Source organism: Equus asinus, chromosome 17 (assembly GCF_041296235.1).
Source record: "Equus asinus isolate D_3611 breed Donkey chromosome 17, EquAss-T2T_v2, whole genome shotgun sequence".
NCBI classification, from domain to species: Eukaryota; Metazoa; Chordata; class Mammalia; order Perissodactyla; family Equidae; genus Equus; species Equus asinus.
Genome location: NC_091806.1, coordinates 49,017,248 through 49,036,798, shown reverse-complemented (window position 1 = coordinate 49,036,798; position 19,551 = coordinate 49,017,248). Strand labels below are relative to the sequence as shown.

At 51.5% G+C, this 19,551-nt stretch overlaps 2 protein-coding genes across 6 annotated transcripts in view; one reads left to right on the top strand and one right to left on the bottom strand.

Moving 5' to 3' along the window:
* Positions 1 to 19,551, bottom strand: part of KCNQ1 (potassium voltage-gated channel subfamily Q member 1) — a 337,726-nt gene that overhangs the window by 169,388 nt on the left and 148,787 nt on the right. For 3 of the 5 annotated variants that reach the window (XM_070488420.1, XM_070488418.1, XM_070488416.1), the window contains one exon: positions 18,454 to 18,574. The exons of the other annotated variants lie outside the window; for them this stretch is intronic. In XM_070488420.1, the coding sequence (XP_070344521.1) occupies positions 18,454 to 18,574 (121 nt within the window). The remainder of the gene's footprint in view (positions 1 to 18,453; positions 18,575 to 19,551) is intronic. 5 annotated transcript variants of the gene reach the window in all.
* LOC139040826 (uncharacterized) overlaps positions 1 to 19,551 on the top strand; it is a 92,421-nt gene that overhangs the window by 20,852 nt on the left and 52,018 nt on the right. The window lies entirely within an intron of this gene.

The window sequence follows — 19,551 nt, the reverse complement described above, 5'->3', positions numbered from 1 at the left end:
AAGGCAAGCTCCTTCCGGGCTTCATGGGCTGGCCCAGCATGGACGAGTAGGGGGCTTTCCTAAACCCTGTTTCCCATTAAGGGAGCCTGAGGCCATGAAGGTCAACTGACTTCACCCCTCCCCTAGAACTCTCATGGGGATCCCCATTCTTTGTCTGCAAACACCCCAGTCCCAAGAGTTGTCCTCTACATGGGGGTGAGCAGGGAGCCGCAAGACGAGTAGGGGTCACAGAGTCGGAGAGAGAGAGAGATGGAACTGGGTGGGTTGGTGGGGAGACAGGAAGATACTTGGAGAAAGCGAAGTCCTCTCTAGGGCATTTGAAGCAGGCAGGCCCTCCTCCCAGCCCCCCACAGGATACTCCCAAGCCCTTCCTGGGGGTTCCCTGAACCCCTGCATCTGTCCCAGAGGGAGCTAACTTGCTTCCTTCTATCCGGCCTTCCCTCAAACATACATGATGTAAAAATGACTTTTTTCCTGAATCATGTTGGCATTCCAAAATAGAATTGTTGTTCAAGCATTTTTTCACAAGAAGGAAATCCTGCCATTTGTGACAACATGGATGAATGTAGACGACGGTGAAATAAGCCAGACCCTGAACGACAAATACTGTGTGATACCACTTATATGAGGAATCTAAAAGAGTCAAAGTCATAGAAGCAGAGAGTTGAAAGGTGGTTGCCAGGGACTGGGGGAGGGGGCAGCAGGGAAGAATTAGTCAAAGGGCACAGAGTTTCAGTTCTGTAGGATGAATGAGTCCTGGAGAGCTACTGTCCCACACGGGGCCTGGAGTTAGCAGTGCTGCATTGTCTACTTCAAAAGTTGCTAAGAGGGTAGATCTTATGTTCAGTATTCTTGTAAAATAATAATAAATAATATAAATGATAAAGAGGAGGGGAAAAAACTTTAGAGGTGATGGATATGTTTGTGTCGTAGACGGTAGTGATGGTCTCATGGGTGTATACTTATCTCCAAACTCATGACATTGTATACGTTAATTATGTATAGATTTTGTATGTCAGGCATACCTCAATAAAGTGTTGAAAAAAAGAGAAAACTAAAAACCAAAAAAATAACTTTTTCACAGGAGGGTTTTTTTTGCTTTGAGCATCTATTTTAAAATGATCACACCCTTAACAAATCTTCCAAAGTCTTTATGGAGCCAAAATTCCACTGATGTTCAAATCTGACAAGGCTAGCATAATACAAGCACACACATCTATTTCATCTATGATAGTCATCGCAAAAAATCCTAAAGAAAATATTAGTGACTAGGGTCCATCAGCTTTAAAAATACAAACCTAAATAGGGTCATACCAAGTATGCAGTGATGCATGTGACAACCTGATGGATCTCCAGGGAATCACGTCAAGTGAAAAGAGCCAGTTTCAAAAGGTCCCATACTGTACCATTCCACTTACAGAGCATTCTTGTAATGAGAAATTTAAAAAAATGCAGAACAGATTAGTGGTTGCCAGGGGCTAAGGACAGGGTGGAGTGGGAGGGAAGTGAGAGTACAGCTATAAAAGGGAGACATGAGGGACCCCTGGGGTGACAGAAGCCCTACTGTATCAGTGTCTGTGTCCTGGCCTTGATCTTGTCCTATAGTTTGCAAGATGTTACCGTTGGGGGAAGCTGGGTAAAGGCTACATGGGATCTCTCTATTATTTCTTACAACTGCATATGAATCTACAATTATCTCAAAATAACAAGTTTAACTAAAAAAATCATGATCCCAAAATTTAAAAAATCCTAAAATTACCCAATAATGCATTTAAAAATGTACAAAATCTATACGAACAAAGAGCTAAAAGATATTGAGGGACATTACAACTGATTTGAACACATGGATAAACCTCCCCTATTTGTGGCTAGAAAAACTATTTTTGTAAAAAGGATAATTCTAAGTTAATCTAAATTGATTGCAGCTTCAATAGAGAATACCAACAGACTACGGATAGTTACACACACACACGTTTTTTCTTAATCAGGCAAACTGATTCTGAAGTTTATGTGAAAATATTGAGCACGTATGCACGTCCTATAAAATTCTGGAAAGACATCCGGAGTTCTTTGGTGGCAGCCTGGCCCCCTGTGCTCCAGAAAGGCAGTGGATTTTAAAGATTACCCATTGTCCTAAATGGTCGTGTGAGGGTGCACTGCGTTTTTTTCTGAAGCTGATTCTACTCATTCCAACTCCCCTCCCCATCGGCCTTGTCAGGCACCTGTGATAAAGATGAACTGAACAACTCATTGTGAGATACATACATGCATGCAACCAACACCATTTAACCTTACATATGTCAGCACTGTTCTTTGTGCTTCTCATCAGTAATTCACTTAATCCTCCCAGCAACCCTCTGTTGAAGGCACTCTTTCTTATCTTCCCCATTTTACAGATGGGGAAACTGAGACTGAGGTTAAACGACTCACTCAAGGTCCAACAGGTAGGAGCAGTGCAGTCCGAATTTGAACTTGGGCCGTGGTTCCAGAATCTGCTCTTAACCATGACTTTTTGTTTATAAGTCAGTAAAGGAGAGCACCGAGCAGGGGGACAGGGGACAGCATTTCTCCTGGCTGGCTTCACGTAGACGAGGCTGGAAAAGCTGCATTGGTACAGGTAGCCCAGACTAGACAAGGAAACTGAGTCAGTGCTGTCCAAGTCGTGACGTGAAACCATTTCGACCTGCACTAATCGCACTCCAGCTATAACACTTGGTCATCTCCTTTTTTCCTTTTTGGTGGTTGGCGTGGGGCAGGGGCTGGCTAAATGTTATAGATTTTGTTTCTTATTGTAGTTTTTTCCTTCTTGCATTAGGCTTATTTACTCTCTTGTTCTCTATTGAGTTACTGAATTCAGTTTTCCTGAGATGCCCTGAAAGTGTGAGATCACACATGTGTAGGAAGTGGCCCCTGGGTCAGACCCACAGCCCCTGTGCATCCCCTGTCTGGACTCTGCCATGTGAGTGAGCCCCAGAAGAAGCAGGCGCGCCTGTTCCGTGACATCAGCTGCTGAGATGAGGACTTGGTGCCCAACACTCCGTCTTCCCGTCCAACTCAAGAGCTAATCCTGTGCCTACATCTGAAGAGTGTTTTGCTCCGAGGCCATGCCATGGATTCTCTAGTTGGCTGCACTGTGTGAACTGCAGCTTCCTCTTACTGGCTCTTTAGTAATAGAGATGAGGGATGCCCTGCCGCACTGATGAGTACGTCATAAAGTTCCTAAGTCAAATAACTGAGTCTGGCCTATCACTAGGCCCATCAGCCATCCAGAAGACAGTCTCAGAATGGACTCAGATTACATGAGAGTTTGAAATATGATAAAGGTAGCAGTATAAATCAGTGGAGAGAAGATGATGTACTCAAATAAATAGTGTGGGGAAAACTAGTTAGACATATAGAAAACAAATTGGATTTAATGACTCCTTATGCCAAAATCCAGATTAACTACTTACATGTAAAAACTGAAATAAAAATGACAGAAGAAAATGTGAGAGAATTTATTAAAACAATCTCAAAATGAAGACGTTCTTTTCAAAATTTAAGACTAGGACCCCAAATCACAAAAGACTGCCAAAATCGACTACGTCAAAATTTTAAAATCCTGCCAGCAGAAAACTATAGAAGCTAAAAGACAAGAGAAAAATTGAGATAAAATATTTTCAACACATATGACAAAGTTCCTATAAATCAGTAATAAGAAGTATTAAAAAAGTAAGGGCATAGGGGACCAGCCCTGGTGGCCTAGTGGTTAAGTTTGGCATGCTCTGCTTCAGCGGCCTGGGTTCGGTTCCCAGGCGTGGACATACACTGCTCTGTTAGTGGCCATGCTGTGCTGGTGGCCCCCATACTAAAAAATAGAGGAAGATTGGCATGGATGGTAGCTCAGGGTGAATCTTCCTCAGTAAAAAAAATGAATAAGGGTATAGAGAGATGGTTCACAAAAACCAAATGCTTTTATAATTATGTGAAAAGATAAAAACTTCATTTCTAATAAAAGAAATGTAAATTAAAACTCCAGTATACCATTTCTCATCTACCAAATTAATGAAGATAAAAACTGTAAGTACTCACTTGTTGGTGAGGGTATGGGGAAATGGGCACATTTGTGCAATTTTCATAGTAGGATAAATGGGCACTTTACTTGGAGTATCTATCAAAACATGTACAAATATTTTTAACGGGGAAAAATGGACTTCCTTAAAGTAATTCCACTTACAATGGAGAAAAAAATTTCATGGAAAACAGATTTGATTAGGAAGTTACTTTGAAAAATAACAATAATAGTTAATGAAAATAAGATTATCCTATATATGCTAAGTTGTTAGACTGCAGGTATCTACTGTTTTTAGGAAAAAAAGGAATTGAGGTTCTGGTATGATGTTTGTATAACATGATATGGTCATCTTTTCTTCCTAATGGACTTTGGCAGCACTTTCACAGAGAAGACCATTTTTGTAGAAGATTAGGGCTTCGTGGCTTTGCCAAGGGGCCACCCTTAATCCTTATTTTTTCATTTTCTCTCCTTTGAAATGCTTCTCTAGGCATCAGCCCTGATTCTCTCTTCAATTGCTAACTGCTTTAACTCTGCCTAATCTCCTAATCTCTGTTAGAGAGATTCTTCAATTTCACTTCCCTTAACTTCATGAAATCTCGTATCCTGGCAAGATTTACAATTCTTCTTTCTAAGTGATTTACTTTATATTGTCCTTGTTTGATAAGAGACTGCCTGGAAAGAGAGTCAGTCAACGGAGATGGAGCAGGGATAAGACGGGTGGGGAGAAACAATAGTGTTCAGTGGGGAGGGATGTTGCAGAGGGACTAATTTCATAAATGGGCAGTTCATTAGTGAATATTTGAATGGTTAATGGCTGTCTTTAGCTGCCCTATACATCCGTCAATAGGGGACTTGTTCCATACATTGTGGCACAATGGAATGCTCTGCAGCTGTTAATAAAAAGGAGACGCGCTAGATGTCTTAATATAGATCCATCTCCAGAACACACAGGCATCTTCCCTTTAAACGCTGCATATTGGGGCCGCGTGCTTACCAAGAAATGAGAGGGCTCACTCAGTGAAAGCTGAAAGGTTTCCTTACAGCATGACGCCTGCGAGACAGGTCCCAGCACAGTACACTGGCCAGGGCTCCATTCTCTTCAAATGCCCTGGGGTTGCTTCCTGCCCACATCATATGCCTCCAGGCCACTGTGCATGTAACTGTTGGGCACCTCCTGCCAGATGCAGTGTTGCCCTTGGAATGCTCAGGGCCTTAATCAGGCCCTAATGAGCTGCCCATCCCTGCATCGGCTGATGGAAAGCTCACTGATTAACACCCAGCATGACATTCCTTAGTCTTCTTACCCTCCTGCCCCACCACATCCATGCCTCTTTCAGGTGGCCTAGGGCCCTGTGTTCACCAGAAATGGAACCAACGCCAGAAAGACTAGAGCTACACAAGCACCATCCCATTCGGGGCAAGCCCAGCCCAGTGGGCTGAGAGCAGAGACCATGTTCCTTCAAGTATCCTGGAAGCTCGACCACAAGAAAGCAACACTTCAGCTACAGCGTGCCTTGCTGTCACCTGTTAATGCATGTACACATCCATATGGGTGTGCGCACAAAACACCGTGAAATAAAAATGCCTCTCAGATGTACTGCCCTATAATCAATCAATATTGTCTGGGCAGCTCAAAAAGAAGTATGGCATACCTATTTATTAAGTCCAAAAAGGCACACTGCAGATAAATATATACAATATGTTACCACTTGTGTGAAAAGGAGTAGATAAAAGTATACACACAGACATATTTGTTCATATAAAACACTCTGGAAAATATAATAGGCAACCGTTAACAGTGATAACCTTCTGGGAAGGAGATTTTGGACTTAGGGGTTGGGGTGGGACAGTCTGATTTTCCCCATATTCCCTTTTGTACTCTGAGTTTGTTTTACTGTGTGCATGTAAAGGCTACCTTACTATTATTGTTTTAAAGCACATTCTAATATGTAGAGAACAGTGTGCTGCAGAGCATGCAGATATTCTGCCAGGCTGTGAACGAGCGGCCCTCCACGCGGGGCCGGGGCGGCCGGTGAGAGGCGGCTCCCGCCGCATGGTGGTGTGGGCTCTGGTTCATGTCACTCCAAGGAGCAGGGGCTGCTCCGGCACAAAGAGGTTTTTGACAGGGAGAGGCAAAGCGGCAGTGAGAGCAGGCTCTGGGCAGGCTCCCAGGGAGCCCCTCCTCCCAATGAGAAGGGGTGCCCTCCACCCATCTGCGATCAACAAGGCTCTCCTAGGAAATGAAACGTTACGTATGTTTTGTCACTGCAGAATTTCTAGAGGAGTGATTTTTAAAGAAATGTACTGGTACAGCATGTTCTCACTGCTGTGTCTCATTAAATATTTAAGTTTTTATGTAACTTTTTTCCATTTTCAGGTAATCTTTGATTTTGATTAATGCAACAATGACGGCACTTAATATATTTTTCAACTGATTTGCCTCATGTTGCTATTAATTTAACTGTTTTCTAATGCATATTCACGTTCTAAACCCTTTTTGCAAACTCTACCTCAGAGCCCGGTTTTCCTGCGTGCTTTACATCGTCAAAGCTCCGCTTGGGGGAGGGCAGGTTATCTTCGCTTCTGAAACAGCACTGCTTTGGGAGCTGGCTGGGCCCTGGGTATTCTGGGGAAGTGACACAATGTTGACCTAGGAGGGGGCCCTGATCCCTCCCCACTGGAGCACCAGCTCCATGGAGAGGGAACGGAGGGGAAGATGAGGCTGGTGGGACTTGGGACATGCCACACCCAGCCTCTCCAGGGGCTCTGCCCTGGGCATCCCCGTCCCCCACCTGGGCATGGGGAGGCCTGGCCACGCCACTGGCAGAGAAGCTGGGTGGGAAGAAGCCGGCCGAGCACCCGCCACTGTAAGAGGAAACGAAGAGAAACAGCTCTAGTCAGCCCCAGAAGCGAGGCCTGGAAAAACTCTGCAGCTGGAGCTAACACAAAGGACTTTTCAGACCCTGTAGCCAAGGTGCCCAGTGAGCGTTTTTTTTACAGCTATTAGGGTGACAAGCCTTTCCAAAGGCCAGCAGTTGGCGAGGGTTTCCAGGAAGCTGGTCTGGCACCAGGCTAGGATTGGAGCAACTTTAACGAGTTAACTTCAGAAGGAAGGAATCATCAGGAAAGGTTTAAGGTTCAACAAACTTTTTGAATTATTTTGCAAAAAGTTCTGGCTTTCAAATTCAAAGGCATGTTTTGCCGGGACTGTGTTAAGCCAGAGCCTATTTCAAAGGCAACGCAGCCTGCACGTTTCTGATTCATTCACTCTAGGTATTTGTCTTAACTCCTCCGGACGGGCTTTGCAAGTGCCATCCAGTGCCGGGAAACACTGGGGTCACCTTACACATCTCGTCAAACACCCCTCCACCCACATGCCTCTCCCTCTGCCAGCCCCCGTGCCGGGTGTGCACGCGCACACACGCGCACACCTTCCTCAAGCAGGAAGCTGCTCTCTGCCAAGAGCGAATGGAATTCAGATTTCCAGAGGGTGTCCTTGGCCTCCAGCTCCACAGCCGCATGCTGAAGAAAGGTCCTAGTGTGTGTGGTGGGGGCTGAGAGAGAGGGGCCTCCATCTCTGCTCACGTCTATCTGGGCCCCAAGAAAAACCCACAACTGGCTGCGCTCTCCTCAGCCACACCCGGCCTCAGTCACATTCCTTCCCTTCCTGAGCCCACACTGGGTGGCCCCAGCAAACCAGCTTCCACACCTCCCTCCCCATCAGTGGCGAGACCTAGGCCAGGCCCTCGTGGGGCAGCCAGCAAGCACAGATGAGGGGGCCGCACCCCAGGCCCGAAGCAGCCGGAAACCACTGAGGGGCCCGCAGGGCTGGGTATCCCACCCATGGGAGAAGACTACGCTCCCCGTTCAGCACACCCTGGGACTGAGCTCACTGTAGGAAGTCCCTCTTCATATCCAACCCTCACTCTCCTTGCTGCAGCACTGGTGGGCCTGTGGCAAAGACTGACACTACTGTTCCCTACCAGCAGGTCCCCACATACTAGCAAGAAGGATTGCCCCCCGCCCCCTGGGCTTCCAAGCCGAGATCTGCATCCTTGGGAGTTAAACATTTACAGGCAGAGGGGCCAACACCAACCTGGTAAATGAGAGAAGTTCGTGATCAGCCACGCACGGTGGATAGGCTGGTCACGCTTAGCTTCTCTTTGGCCCAAGTCATTGGGTCCTTGCACCTGTGTGGCCAGGTAGTGGCAGGCAGAGAGAATGCTCCTTCTGCAGGGCATCAGGTCAATGAGGACTGTGCTGGGTAGGAGCATTTCAGGTGCTCAGCAATCAGGGAGCCCTGGCACCAAGCTAGGATGCATCTGCCAGGGCTCAGGGCTCAGGGCCCAGGCAGAGTAGCCACTGCTAAACGAAGGCCAAGCTACACCCCACTGTCAGATGGTTCCTTTTGTTTGTTCATGAGACTGTTTTCAAAAGTGGTGGCTCCTGGTGGCCTGCATTTCTGCCCAGGGAGAAGGTTGTGGCTTTGCAGCCTGGGACTGGAGTCTCCAGTTTGGCTTCTGGCCCTGCTCAGGGCTACTCTGACCCTCCTGCTTGGGTTGGGATTGGTAGTCCCCCTGCCCTGGTCTTGCTCACTGGGGTCTCCTGACTGAGTACCATGAGGTCCTGCTGTGACAATAGGCCAACTTCACTGCCCCTTCTGGCCAGTCCTGACCCCATGTTTTGGTGTTCATGCAATGCCTCAATTCCATCAGCCTTTCCTTCCAGGCATTGCCTGCACAGGACTCAACTGGGGAACACTGTTATTCCCTGTCCCTGGGGAGGGCCTGCATGTGGGAGAAGCAGCATGATAAGGAGCAGGGTGTGGCCAGGCCCAGGGCCTCGAGGAGGTACCTGTGCTGCTCTCCTAGCAGTTCGGTGACTGGGCATGGTGCTCAGGGAAGTGCCCCAGCAGGCCACCAGGATTCGGGTCACTTGGCCCAGACCTGATGAAGGGGGCGGTCCGGGCCTGGTGCAGGGGAGAGCATTGGCCTGCTAGAGAAGACAGGCCCTGCTGAGACAGCAAAGGAGCACAGGGTTTAAAGTCAGGAGCCTGGGGCCTGGCCCTGGCGCTGCCCACAGCTAGCGTGTCCTCTGGGTAAGGTCCTCTTGTCTCTGGTCTTGGGGCTCCCATTTCCCAGTCTATCCATCTCCTGACACCTACAGGGATATTTTCCCAGCCCAAACCCAGGCCAGGTGGTCTGATGAAGTCTACTTCCTGGTGCCGGAGACAGGCAGGCTCCCAGGTACTGCCACGGACTGTGGGGATCACTGGGGAGAGCATCTCAAGTGAAGCCCTCTGAGCCCCTGGGGACGGTCTCACGCTGCCCCCCCCACACACACATACACGCCAGCCCAAGCTTAATCAAGCTGGAGCCAGTTTTTCTGAGCATTGCTCCATCCAAGTCCATCCCTATCTCATGACCATGGCCCCCCTGCTCTTGCTGCTGGCCTCTCCTGACAACCAGGCCCCCATAAGCTTCCACCTGGAGCCCACACACCTGGCTGGGGGAGTTATAGGGCAGTTCAAAAAGAAAAGCAGAAAAAAAGCATTCAAGTGTTTGAAACTGGAAGAGATTCAATTTAATTTAACAAATTCAGACATGAACCTAAAGAAAACATTGGGAAACAAGCCCACCTCCAAAAGGCCCAAGAGGAAGGATTAGGTGGGAGAAAGGTCTCCTTGGGGCAGCGGATGGCTGCCTAATCTGGGCCATGGAGTGGAGGACACTGGTCCCCACTGCACACCAGGCTGGGCCAGAGGGACAAGCCCAGAACATGCTCAAGGACTTTAGGCCAAAGGTCCTGTTGTGACCTTACCCCGCGCTTTATATCCCAGATATAGAGATCAGCTACCTGAGGAACTCAGTGGGGGCCCAGCAGCTGGCTGCCTGGTGCTTCCATGTCCTCTCCAGGGGCCTGGCTCTCTGGAGGGAGCAGGCTCAGGCCCATAACCACAAGTGAGGCTGTGGGGAAGGACCCTGAGTGTGTGTGTGTGTGTGTGCGCGCGCGTGCGCTCTGAACAGCCTTACCGACTCTCCCAATTCTCAAATACCCTCTATCTGCTTTGCAAAGTCACCTCACTCTCTGCCTCAGTTTCCCTAACAAGGCACCATAGGACACTGTTGTGTAAGGATTATACTTTGGGTGCAGGGTAGTCTGATGGTTCAGTTCCAAAGTCTTAGAAGACAAATCAGGTAGTCAGAATTACTCTCTGTGATGAGAACAAATGGCAGAAGCACATCGGGGCACTGTGACTGCTGTGGGGCATGGCCCTCTGAACCCCATCCTGAGTGTGGGGGCCAGCTTTCTCCCTGCTTACCCACAGGAACCCCTTCCCCATTGACGAGAGGCTGTGGGCTGTGGACCTGCAGATTTCCCCTGCTTCCAGCCCATCCTGAGGCCAGGGGCTCTGGGGCCTCTAAGTACATTTTGTTAAGGACAACACCTAATGGCCACACGCTGTGATTCCATCTGTATCTCATGGAAACTTGTGACCCAGCAGTTTCAGAAGCTCTCAGGCCAAGTAAGGGATGTCCCCATGGGGTTTCCCATTACAAGGTGACATTTTCTACTGGCTAACATTTATCAGGCACTTTCCCAAATCAGTTACACGGCCGATGCCTGACCCTATCTCCTCAAGGCCTCACACCAGCACCACAAGACACATCCCCAGTGTCTACAAGAGGACATTGAGGCTCAGAGAAGGGAGGTGACTGGCCCAGCATCCCACGGGCAAGAAGAAATGACCCCAGCTGGCCAGGGTTCCCTGGCAGACAGTGTCCCTAGGCTTGGTGAACACATACCAAACAGCAGCTGACAAGGAGTAGATCTCAGACAAGGTGTGCATGACCACTGCACTGGAATCCACAGGACACAGTAAGAGGAGTGAACCAAGACCTAATAAACGAGGGACGTGTTAAGACCACAGTTCCAAAGACTCCATATTGTAAAGATGTCTGCTCTCCCCTTACTCGTCTAGAGAGCCACCGCACCTACAGGAGGTTTTTCTATGGCAGTTAGCACGTGGATGGAGAGATGGGCCACACAACGACAGCCAAGCCAGTCGTGAGGCAGGAGAACTGGCCAGAGCTGGCATGACCAGCTGTCAAGACCTGTTATCAAGCTACAGTGATAAAGAAGCATGGCCCTGGCAAAAGAGAAAACTAAAATCTGACCGATGGAAGTGAACAGGGTCCACAAACAGCCCCACCTAGACAGTAAGCTGGTTTGTGACGATGCTGACGTGGCAGGGCAGGGGAGAGAGGATGGTTTTTTCAATAAAGGGTACTGAGTCAAACTGGATATGTAAGTGGGGGAAAAAGTATACCTTGACCTCAGCCTCACATTGGACACAAAAATCGATTCCAGATGGACTGCAGATCTACATGTGAAAGGTAAGCTAATAAAGCTTTAGAAAAAAACAGAATATCTTTATGACCTTGGAGTAGTCAAAGTTTCTTAACTAGGACACAAACAGCACTAAACAGAAAGGAAATGTTGGATTAACTGAATCCTGTTAAAATTAAGGCCTTCTGTTCGTCAAAAGATACCCTCAGGAGAGGAAAAGGGCGTTCTGCAGAGGGGGAGTGCTGTTTATCTGGAATTCGTAGATATATATGTATTTCTGATAAATGACTCATATCCAGGATATGTAAAGATAGAAATAACTACAAATCAATAAGAAGAGACAACCCAAAATAAAACAGGCAGAAGATGTAGGCATTTTACAAAGGACAACATCCAACTAAATAATAATAACACGGGAAAGGGTTCAACTGTCTTAGCCATCAGGTTACTGCAAATTAAAATCATAATTTGATGCCACTAGACAGCCATCAGCACAGCTAAAAAGAAATGATGGAAAATGCCAAGTGTCATTGAGGACATGGAGGCCAGAATCCGCTATGCTGCTGGTGGGAGGGAAAATGGGCACGCCTACTTTGGGAACTAAAAGTGAACATGGCCATCCCGCGACCCGGCAGGTCCACACCTAGGCATATCCTCACCAGAAATGCAGCCCATTTGTTCACCAAAAAGCCTGTACAGAATATTCCTCACACTGATGATAACAACCCCACACTGGAAACTGTCCAAGTGGCCACCGACAGTAGAACGAATAAACAAAGTGTAGGCCGTTCACACGGTGGAGTGCCAGCTGGCAGGGGGAGAGAGAACTGCTCTCCTCAGCCATACGCGAGTCTCATAGGAAGTCAGACATGCAGGTGTGTGCCTGTGCGAGTCCATCTATAGAAAGTTCAAGAACGGGCGAAGCTGAATCCTGCTGCTAGAAGCCAGGACAGTGGTTACCCCTGGGCATCACTGACAGGAAGCGGGAGCACAAGGCCTTCCTGAGAGGCTCTGCTGTCTCACCTGGGTGCTGGTTGCATGAGTCCTAGGGGGTGAAATGCATTGAGCTGTACACTTGAGACCTGTGTACGTGTTTGTATGTACTTCATGCTTCAACAAAGAAGTTGAAAACATAAAGCTCTATATACGAGGGCAATCCTTTCTAAGCCTAACTTGAGAGACGGACAGTGTGGGCCTCGAGAGGGGCTGGGTCTGGCCCCCAACTCTCCCTAACCCCTGCTCAGGGGACCTGTGCCTCTGGCCTGCAGACCAGGCTGCCTCAGGGCTCAGTCTCCTCTTCTAGGTTTAGGCAGAGCACACGTGGGAGCTGTGTGGGACCACCCCCCAACCACCAGAAGTGTCTCCATAGCAACACCAGTGCAATTTGTGAAGTCATTTTGTCCTCCAGCCACCTCTAGTGTATGGACGTTGTCCTCTCCCTAACATCCTCCAACACTGTTGCCCGGTCCAGGCCATTCTCACTGAGGATGTGTGCACAGTGGAGAGGGCTGAGCCCGGGTCCCAACAACGCCTGGGCCTGGGGTTATTGTGATGGCTGCTGAGGAAGTAAGAAGCCTGCTAGTTTTCCTCTGGGCCTTCTACCTAGACAGCAGGCCCACTCCCTGGAGCAGTGGCCCCACGAGGCCAGCCGCATCCTCCTCACATGCTCAGATGGAGGAAGTGAGGCTCCCCAAGGTTAGGGGGCCTCTGGGGGCTGGTTCGCAGCTGGGCCAGTGCAGGCTGGGAGCCAGATTGAGGGCATCCGATTCCCAGTCCCGTCTCTTTCCCACTGAGCCACTCCGCCTCGCTTTTAATTTAATTAGGAGAACATTTAATCCCCCCGTGCATTTCAGAGACGGGTTTGAGCCTGGCTGGGACTGTGAGGCTCTGACAGGGAGCCTGTGACTCATGCAGCTTCGCATAGCCCTCCCGGGCGGGCTCCCATGGGGCTTCCTTGGCACCTCATGCAGACAGAGGTGGTCTGGAGCTCCAAAGAAGACGGGACAATGGTCTGGAAAGACAAACTGGTCTCATCTGTTCCTGGCAAGCCCCCTCCCTTGTCCCCCTGGACACTGGCCCCAGAATGGCCTCTCCATCCTTTCCCACCAAGGTTTGCAGGGTGAGAAACAAAGTGAGGAGCTCAGGCTCTTGCAGGGGTACAGTGCCTGGTGCCTCCTTGGGTCCAGGGGGGTGGGCTGCAGTGGGCCCTGGGTATGTCTGAAATGTCCTAGGCAAAGCTGGTCTCATCAAAAGAGCTAGCCCGGGGTCCACGGAGCCAAGAGTGGGGCTGAGCTTTGTGACATTTGCCCCCATTTCCAGAAGGCATGGGGCTGGCCCTGGCCTCGCTGACAAACGCAGAATTCAGGAGACATTAGTAGTGATGTGGATGAAAGCCAGGCCACAGCGGCCTCGCTGGAAAAGAGAAACTTGAACGTTTTGGCGTGAGATTCTGCAGGGTCCAGGAGAAAGTTGAAGACATGGAAATTCTAATTAACGCACACAGGGCTGGTTTTGCTCAAGGATCTACAGGCTGTCATGTTGCAGGAGGCCCGCAAGCACATGCTTGCTGGGGAGGTGCTCACGGTCACCTGGTGGGGGCCCTGCAGTGCCCTAGCCTCGGCCCTGCCTCCCATGCCTGCCTTTCCTGGAAGGCCCCTGGCCCTTCCCGGGCCCATCTCAGTGGACAGAGTGCTGCCCTACACTCTCCGCCTGCAGAGCAGAATGGGGAGTGGCTAATAAACATGAGCTGAGTCTCGCCCATCCAAGATGCCATGACAGAAGAGATGGAGGGGACCAGGGACCAACTCTTCTGGGGGGACCCTTTTGGGAAACCATAGGCTGCTGTGCTCATGGAGGGCCTGGCCTCTTGCACCATCTGTCTTGGGCATCCATGTGCAACTGATGGGGCAGATGTGAATTCCAAGCCAGTCCTCGCTGACTCTGTAGCTGGGGAGGGGACTTCATGGAAATGGCTGCAATCTCCCAAGGTTGCTGGGAGAAGGGTACCCAGGCCACTTCCGCTAACAGCCCAGAGCTCAGAACCACAGATCCTCATGCCGAGGCCAGTTCTAACCCTGCCATCCCAGGCCCTGTGTGCTAGCACCCATGCCGAGCTTGCTTCATGTCCCCCTTGGGAGGGACTGGCCAGGCTTTGGCTGGGAGGATCCTGTCTGCCTTGGGCAGGAGCAGCAGTCTTAGAGCTCCTTTTGGCCTGGGGCTTTAGGGATGCTGGCGAGGGAGAGGTGGAGAGGAGCCACACACTCCCTGCTCCCTAGGAGCTGAGGGCCAGGCAGGGAGACAGACCCCCAAAAAGGGTCCCAGGCGCCGTACTGAAGGCTCAGGGAGCTGGTACTGAGGGCCTCTAGAGCTGGAGGAGGATGCGGCTGCCTGGCCCGCAGGCATCCTGGCTGAGGCAGGGATGCCTTAGCAGACATCGGAAAGATGAGTAGGAATCTGATGGCTGCAATGAGTGACAAGGGCGTTCCAGATAGGGACACAATGTTCAAGGCAAGGGATGCACAAATGGGTGGGTGCCTCCCCCCACCCCACCACCACTATCCTGCCAGTGACTCTCCGTGGGCAGAAGACAGTGGGTGAAGCAGGATCCCCGGAACTCATCTCAGCTCTTATTGGGGTACAGGGCTCTCCTCCCCTGGTGGGGAGCTCCCTTGGTCCCCCATACTGTACTCTATACGCCCTGTTTCTACCTTACACTTGCCCCTTGGAAGCCCTGTGGCAAGGCTCTGGGTAGGGGGGACAGAGCGCAGGGAGCTTGAGGCAGACAGGCTCCCTTCTGGCCCTGCTGGACCCAGAAGACTATCTCCCTGAAAGCTGTGTGGGAAGCTGCATGTGCCAGAGCTGGGTGAGGGCCCTGGGACTGCACAGGGACACTGGGATTTGCCTACAGAGCTGGCATGGCTGAAGCCACCGTCTCCCCAGCCTACTAGACCCTGGCCCCTGCTCGCTGGCGGCTCCCTAGTTTTGGACCAGGCTTGCTTGCAGACCCCGGGCCCCCCACCCCTCACTCCACCAATGGCCAACAGGCCCCGGAAAAAGGAGCTTCGCCCAGCCCCAGGGACCTTCCCGTAATCAAGGCTGCAGTGACCTCACCTCCCTGGGGCCCTGCGGGCGGGGAGAGCTTGAGATGGAAACAAAATGTGTCTTTATTTATGCTTTTAATTTGAATTCTGGAACTGGCCCAACGTGGTAATACATTTAACATCAGTAAAATGCTGAAGAAAAATGGATCTGTTTTTCAGTAACTGCCTCCCACCCACTCTGCCCCCTGCAAGACCCCCATGCACATCCCTGTCCCTTGCACACACACATCAGGGCGTGCACCTCTCTTCCTCTCTTGGGGTCCACAGAGCTGGGCTGCTCGTGGGAGCCACGTCCCTGAGCAGCTGGAGCCGAGTTTAATTAGGGGCATCAATCACCAGGTCGGCCGTGCAGGAGGCAGAGGAATGCGGCCCCAGCATAGGCACAAAGGCCTGGCCTGCCTTCCCGCCCCAAAGGTCGGTGTAGCCTTGAGTAAACACGGTGCCCACCGGGGCTAGCTCCTCCTCCAGCCATGGTGGTGGGCCCTCTGCTCAGCCTGCAGCTGGGTTCTGAGGCCCTGACACCACTTTCATTGGCCTGCATCCTACCGTTCTGACCAGAGCTCCTCAAGGGACGGTACCCCAACTACTGAGGACGCAGGCTCACAGATCCCCTGCCATCTCAGCCTTGACTCTGCCCTGACCAGACCACAGTGCCTCCAGGTGGCCCCTCAACTGAAATCTCGGTCTCCCTGCTCCCAGCCACAACCAAAGACCCCTCATCCGTGCACCACGCCTGGGCTCCTTCCTACCTTGCTCACATCCACTGCTTCTGGACGGGTCTGCACTGGGAAAGACGTTCGCAGGTTAGGGTGGGAACCCAGTCAGGTGAAGACTGGTGTTTTGGCCTTACCTAGGCCCAGCCAGCACTGGAGGTGACAGAAGACACTCCTTTCCTACAACCAACTGGCCAAAGTGTGGGAATGCTGGCCTAAGAAGTCCCATAGCAGGCTCTCTGGATGATGATGCAGCAGGCCCACTGCAAGCAGAGAGCTTGGGGTGTTTCCGGTCTGATGGCCTCTGTCTCGTAGGAGGAGGACAAGAAGTGGCCAAGCGCCCCTGACGATGCAGCTACACTGGCTTGCGTTGCCTCCTGGGGCTCCCTGGGCAGATGGGCAGCCTCTGGCCCCAAGAAGCTTGGTGTGTGCCAGCGTGGACAGCCCTCACCTCAAAAGGGGTGACTGCCCAAAGCAGCGGTGGGCCATCTCAGACTCCAGTCTTTCACCACCCTCACCCTGGGCCTCAGAGCCCAGGGAGCTGATGAGGCCTGACTGCCCGGCTGGATGGGTGGTGGGTGACAACCCTGTCCTCCCAGGGTGCAACTCCTTGTATCTACAATCTGGGGGCTGGGCCACGGCTGAGAGAATGACAGAAAATGAGCTCTGACAGGAGAGAGGCCAGGAAGACAAGAAGGGGCAGGCTGAGGCCTGGGTGGTGTCCAACCACACGAGGTTTGTAGTTCTCAGCGGGCTCTTGACTGCCCTTGCTCTGAGCAGGCACTGCCACCTGTGTTGCACACAATACCAGCTACAAAACTCCAACTTTTACCACTTTGGAGTCTCTTCATGCCCTGGACTCTGTACAGGCCTCAGCCAAAGTGGTAAGCTGGCGTTCTGCCTTCAGGCGCTGACACGTACCTGCACAACCTGCTGCTGCTCACACCTCTGCACTGCCCATTTATCAAGTGAGCCTGGCAGGTCATCTCCAGGACGGACCCAGAGTTCAGAGCCCCATTCCTTGGGGTAACTCAGAAGCCTGCTCTGGTGCTGAGTCCACGAGGACAAGTCACCAGTGATCCGGTTGGCTCCCACCAAGACCTGTGAACACTTCTTATGTACACCCTGCCAACCACGGGGTGCTGCCAACCTCTCTGTGAGCCTGGGGGACCTGGAAAGATGGCGAGCGGGTCCTGTCTGGTCAGAATACCACCTCGAGACAACCCTATCCTTCTCTCATTCTGCTACGTGACTCTACCAGTCCTCAGGTCACATGAGCAGCCAGGAGACCCTGTAATTCGGGTCCCAACTTCCTCAGTTACCTACCAGGCAAAAGCCACAGCTGGCTGGCAGCAACGGCAGCAGGCCTAGGGCCTCACTCTGACACAGGCACACATGGTTCAGGACAACCTCAAGACCCCTAGAAAGCCTGGAGAGCCTGATACCCTTTAGGGAGCTGTCTGTAGAGAGAAGGAAAGAGTGCCGGCAAGTGCCCCTGGGAAGGGCTGAGAGTGCCGCTTACACATCCCGGAACAGAAAGACTTCTCAGGGGATCCCCAGTGGGGTGGCAGCCAGAATGGGCCCGAATGCCCTGCTGACCCCGCCACAGGCTATCACCGCTGGGTGCCCTGGCAGGGAGTACCGAGTCACATGTCACAGGGGAATCACACCACGGCCGGGCCCCGGGGATTGGCCTGGCGATGCCGTGACGGCGGGGGAGGACGGGCATGCATCCCAGGCCAGCTGTGCCTCCGGGGAAGGCCAACTGGAAGGCGTGGAAAATCAGCCATTTCCTCCACCTGAAGGAGCCCCTGAGGACAGCAGCGGCAACTGGCAGACAGCACTCGGCATCTGCCCCGTGCCTTGGGCCAGGGTTCCACGGGGAAGTGCTGAAAAACAAAGTCGTCTCTTTTTGGGGGGCGTGGGAGGGGGCTAGGGGAGAGAAAAACAATCTTCTCAGACGCTCGAAGCACGAAAACAAGTGGAAAATGATCAGTCTGGTTTTCCATAAGTCAAAACAAGAGGATCATGTTCCCAGACTCGGCGGGAAATGCCCCTGCTCCCCTCCTCGCCTGGTGCCCAGGCACTGGGGCCAGCCCATGGTGGCTGGTAGCCCCAGGTTGCTGAGGGCAGGCAGCAAGTGGTGGGTGCTGGGTGAGTAGACCCAAGTCCCAGCATTGAGCCCTTTGAGCCCTATACCCCTCTGCCCATCATCCACGGGCAAGTGGGCACTCACTGTGACACGTGGGTGATGGGAGCCAGCAGCGTCTCCCCTTCCAAGTCCAGGTCCTCAGCAAAGCTGTTGGTTCTCATGAAATGGGCCGTGCTCACTTCTAGCAGCGTGGGGCTCTTCTTCACTGCGGGGAAAGTTGTGGCCATGTTAGGCATCTGGAAGGCTTGATGGCAAAGGGGCTCAGGGCTGGCTAGAGCTGGACTCAGATGCCCACCCCAACTTGCCAACCTGGCCATGGGACAGACCTGTAAACCATGACCCTCCCCGCAGATGGACAAGATGCCCACTCGCAGGGCCAGGTGAGGAGTAGAGATGGTGCACGAAGCCTCAGTGCCGAGGATCTGGGCAGGCTAAGATGACCCCCACGTGCCTGAGGCCTCAATGGCTGAAGGCCAGTGATGCCTCCTTAGAATGAGGACTGTGCCTGGGCTGAGCTCAGGTGTCCAGGTGTCTCTCCAGGTTCACACTTGACATTTCAGGTCAAGAATAAAGCTACTGACCAGCATAAGTCTGGTAAGAGAAACTGATTCCTACCACCAGGCCATCACTCATGTGGACAGAGGGTTTGCGACGCCCCAGTGAAGACCCAGGGTGGTAGGACTACTGCCTACAAGGAATCACAAGCCCGGGAGGGTGGGACAGCCACAGAGCTCCTGGCCCCTCACTCAGGCCACGATGCCACATCCACCACCCACACCCCAAGGGAGGCACAGGAACCGCCCCAACAGCTGCTGTAACATTCAGATTCCTGGGCCCACCCTCAGCAATCTGACGCTGGTGCTCAGGGGTGACTAAGAATATGTTTTAGTCCCCTGATTATCAATCTGAACTTTTTTTTCATATAAAATTTTTATTGTAAAAGTATTAAGTACTTGTAAAAAGTGAAACAACTCAAAGATTTACGAAGGCCTTCCTCCTCTGTGGTCACCAGTGTTAACTGCCACCTGGATTCCTAGCTCATCCCTCTCTGCTCATCATAGCAGCTGACACCAGGTAGGACTTGCTTTTATGCACATGTGATGGCTCTGTTCTTGTCACTTTGTTCCTGTCACTCTACAACATGCTCATCTCATTTTTCTACAGGTATACAGACATGGATCT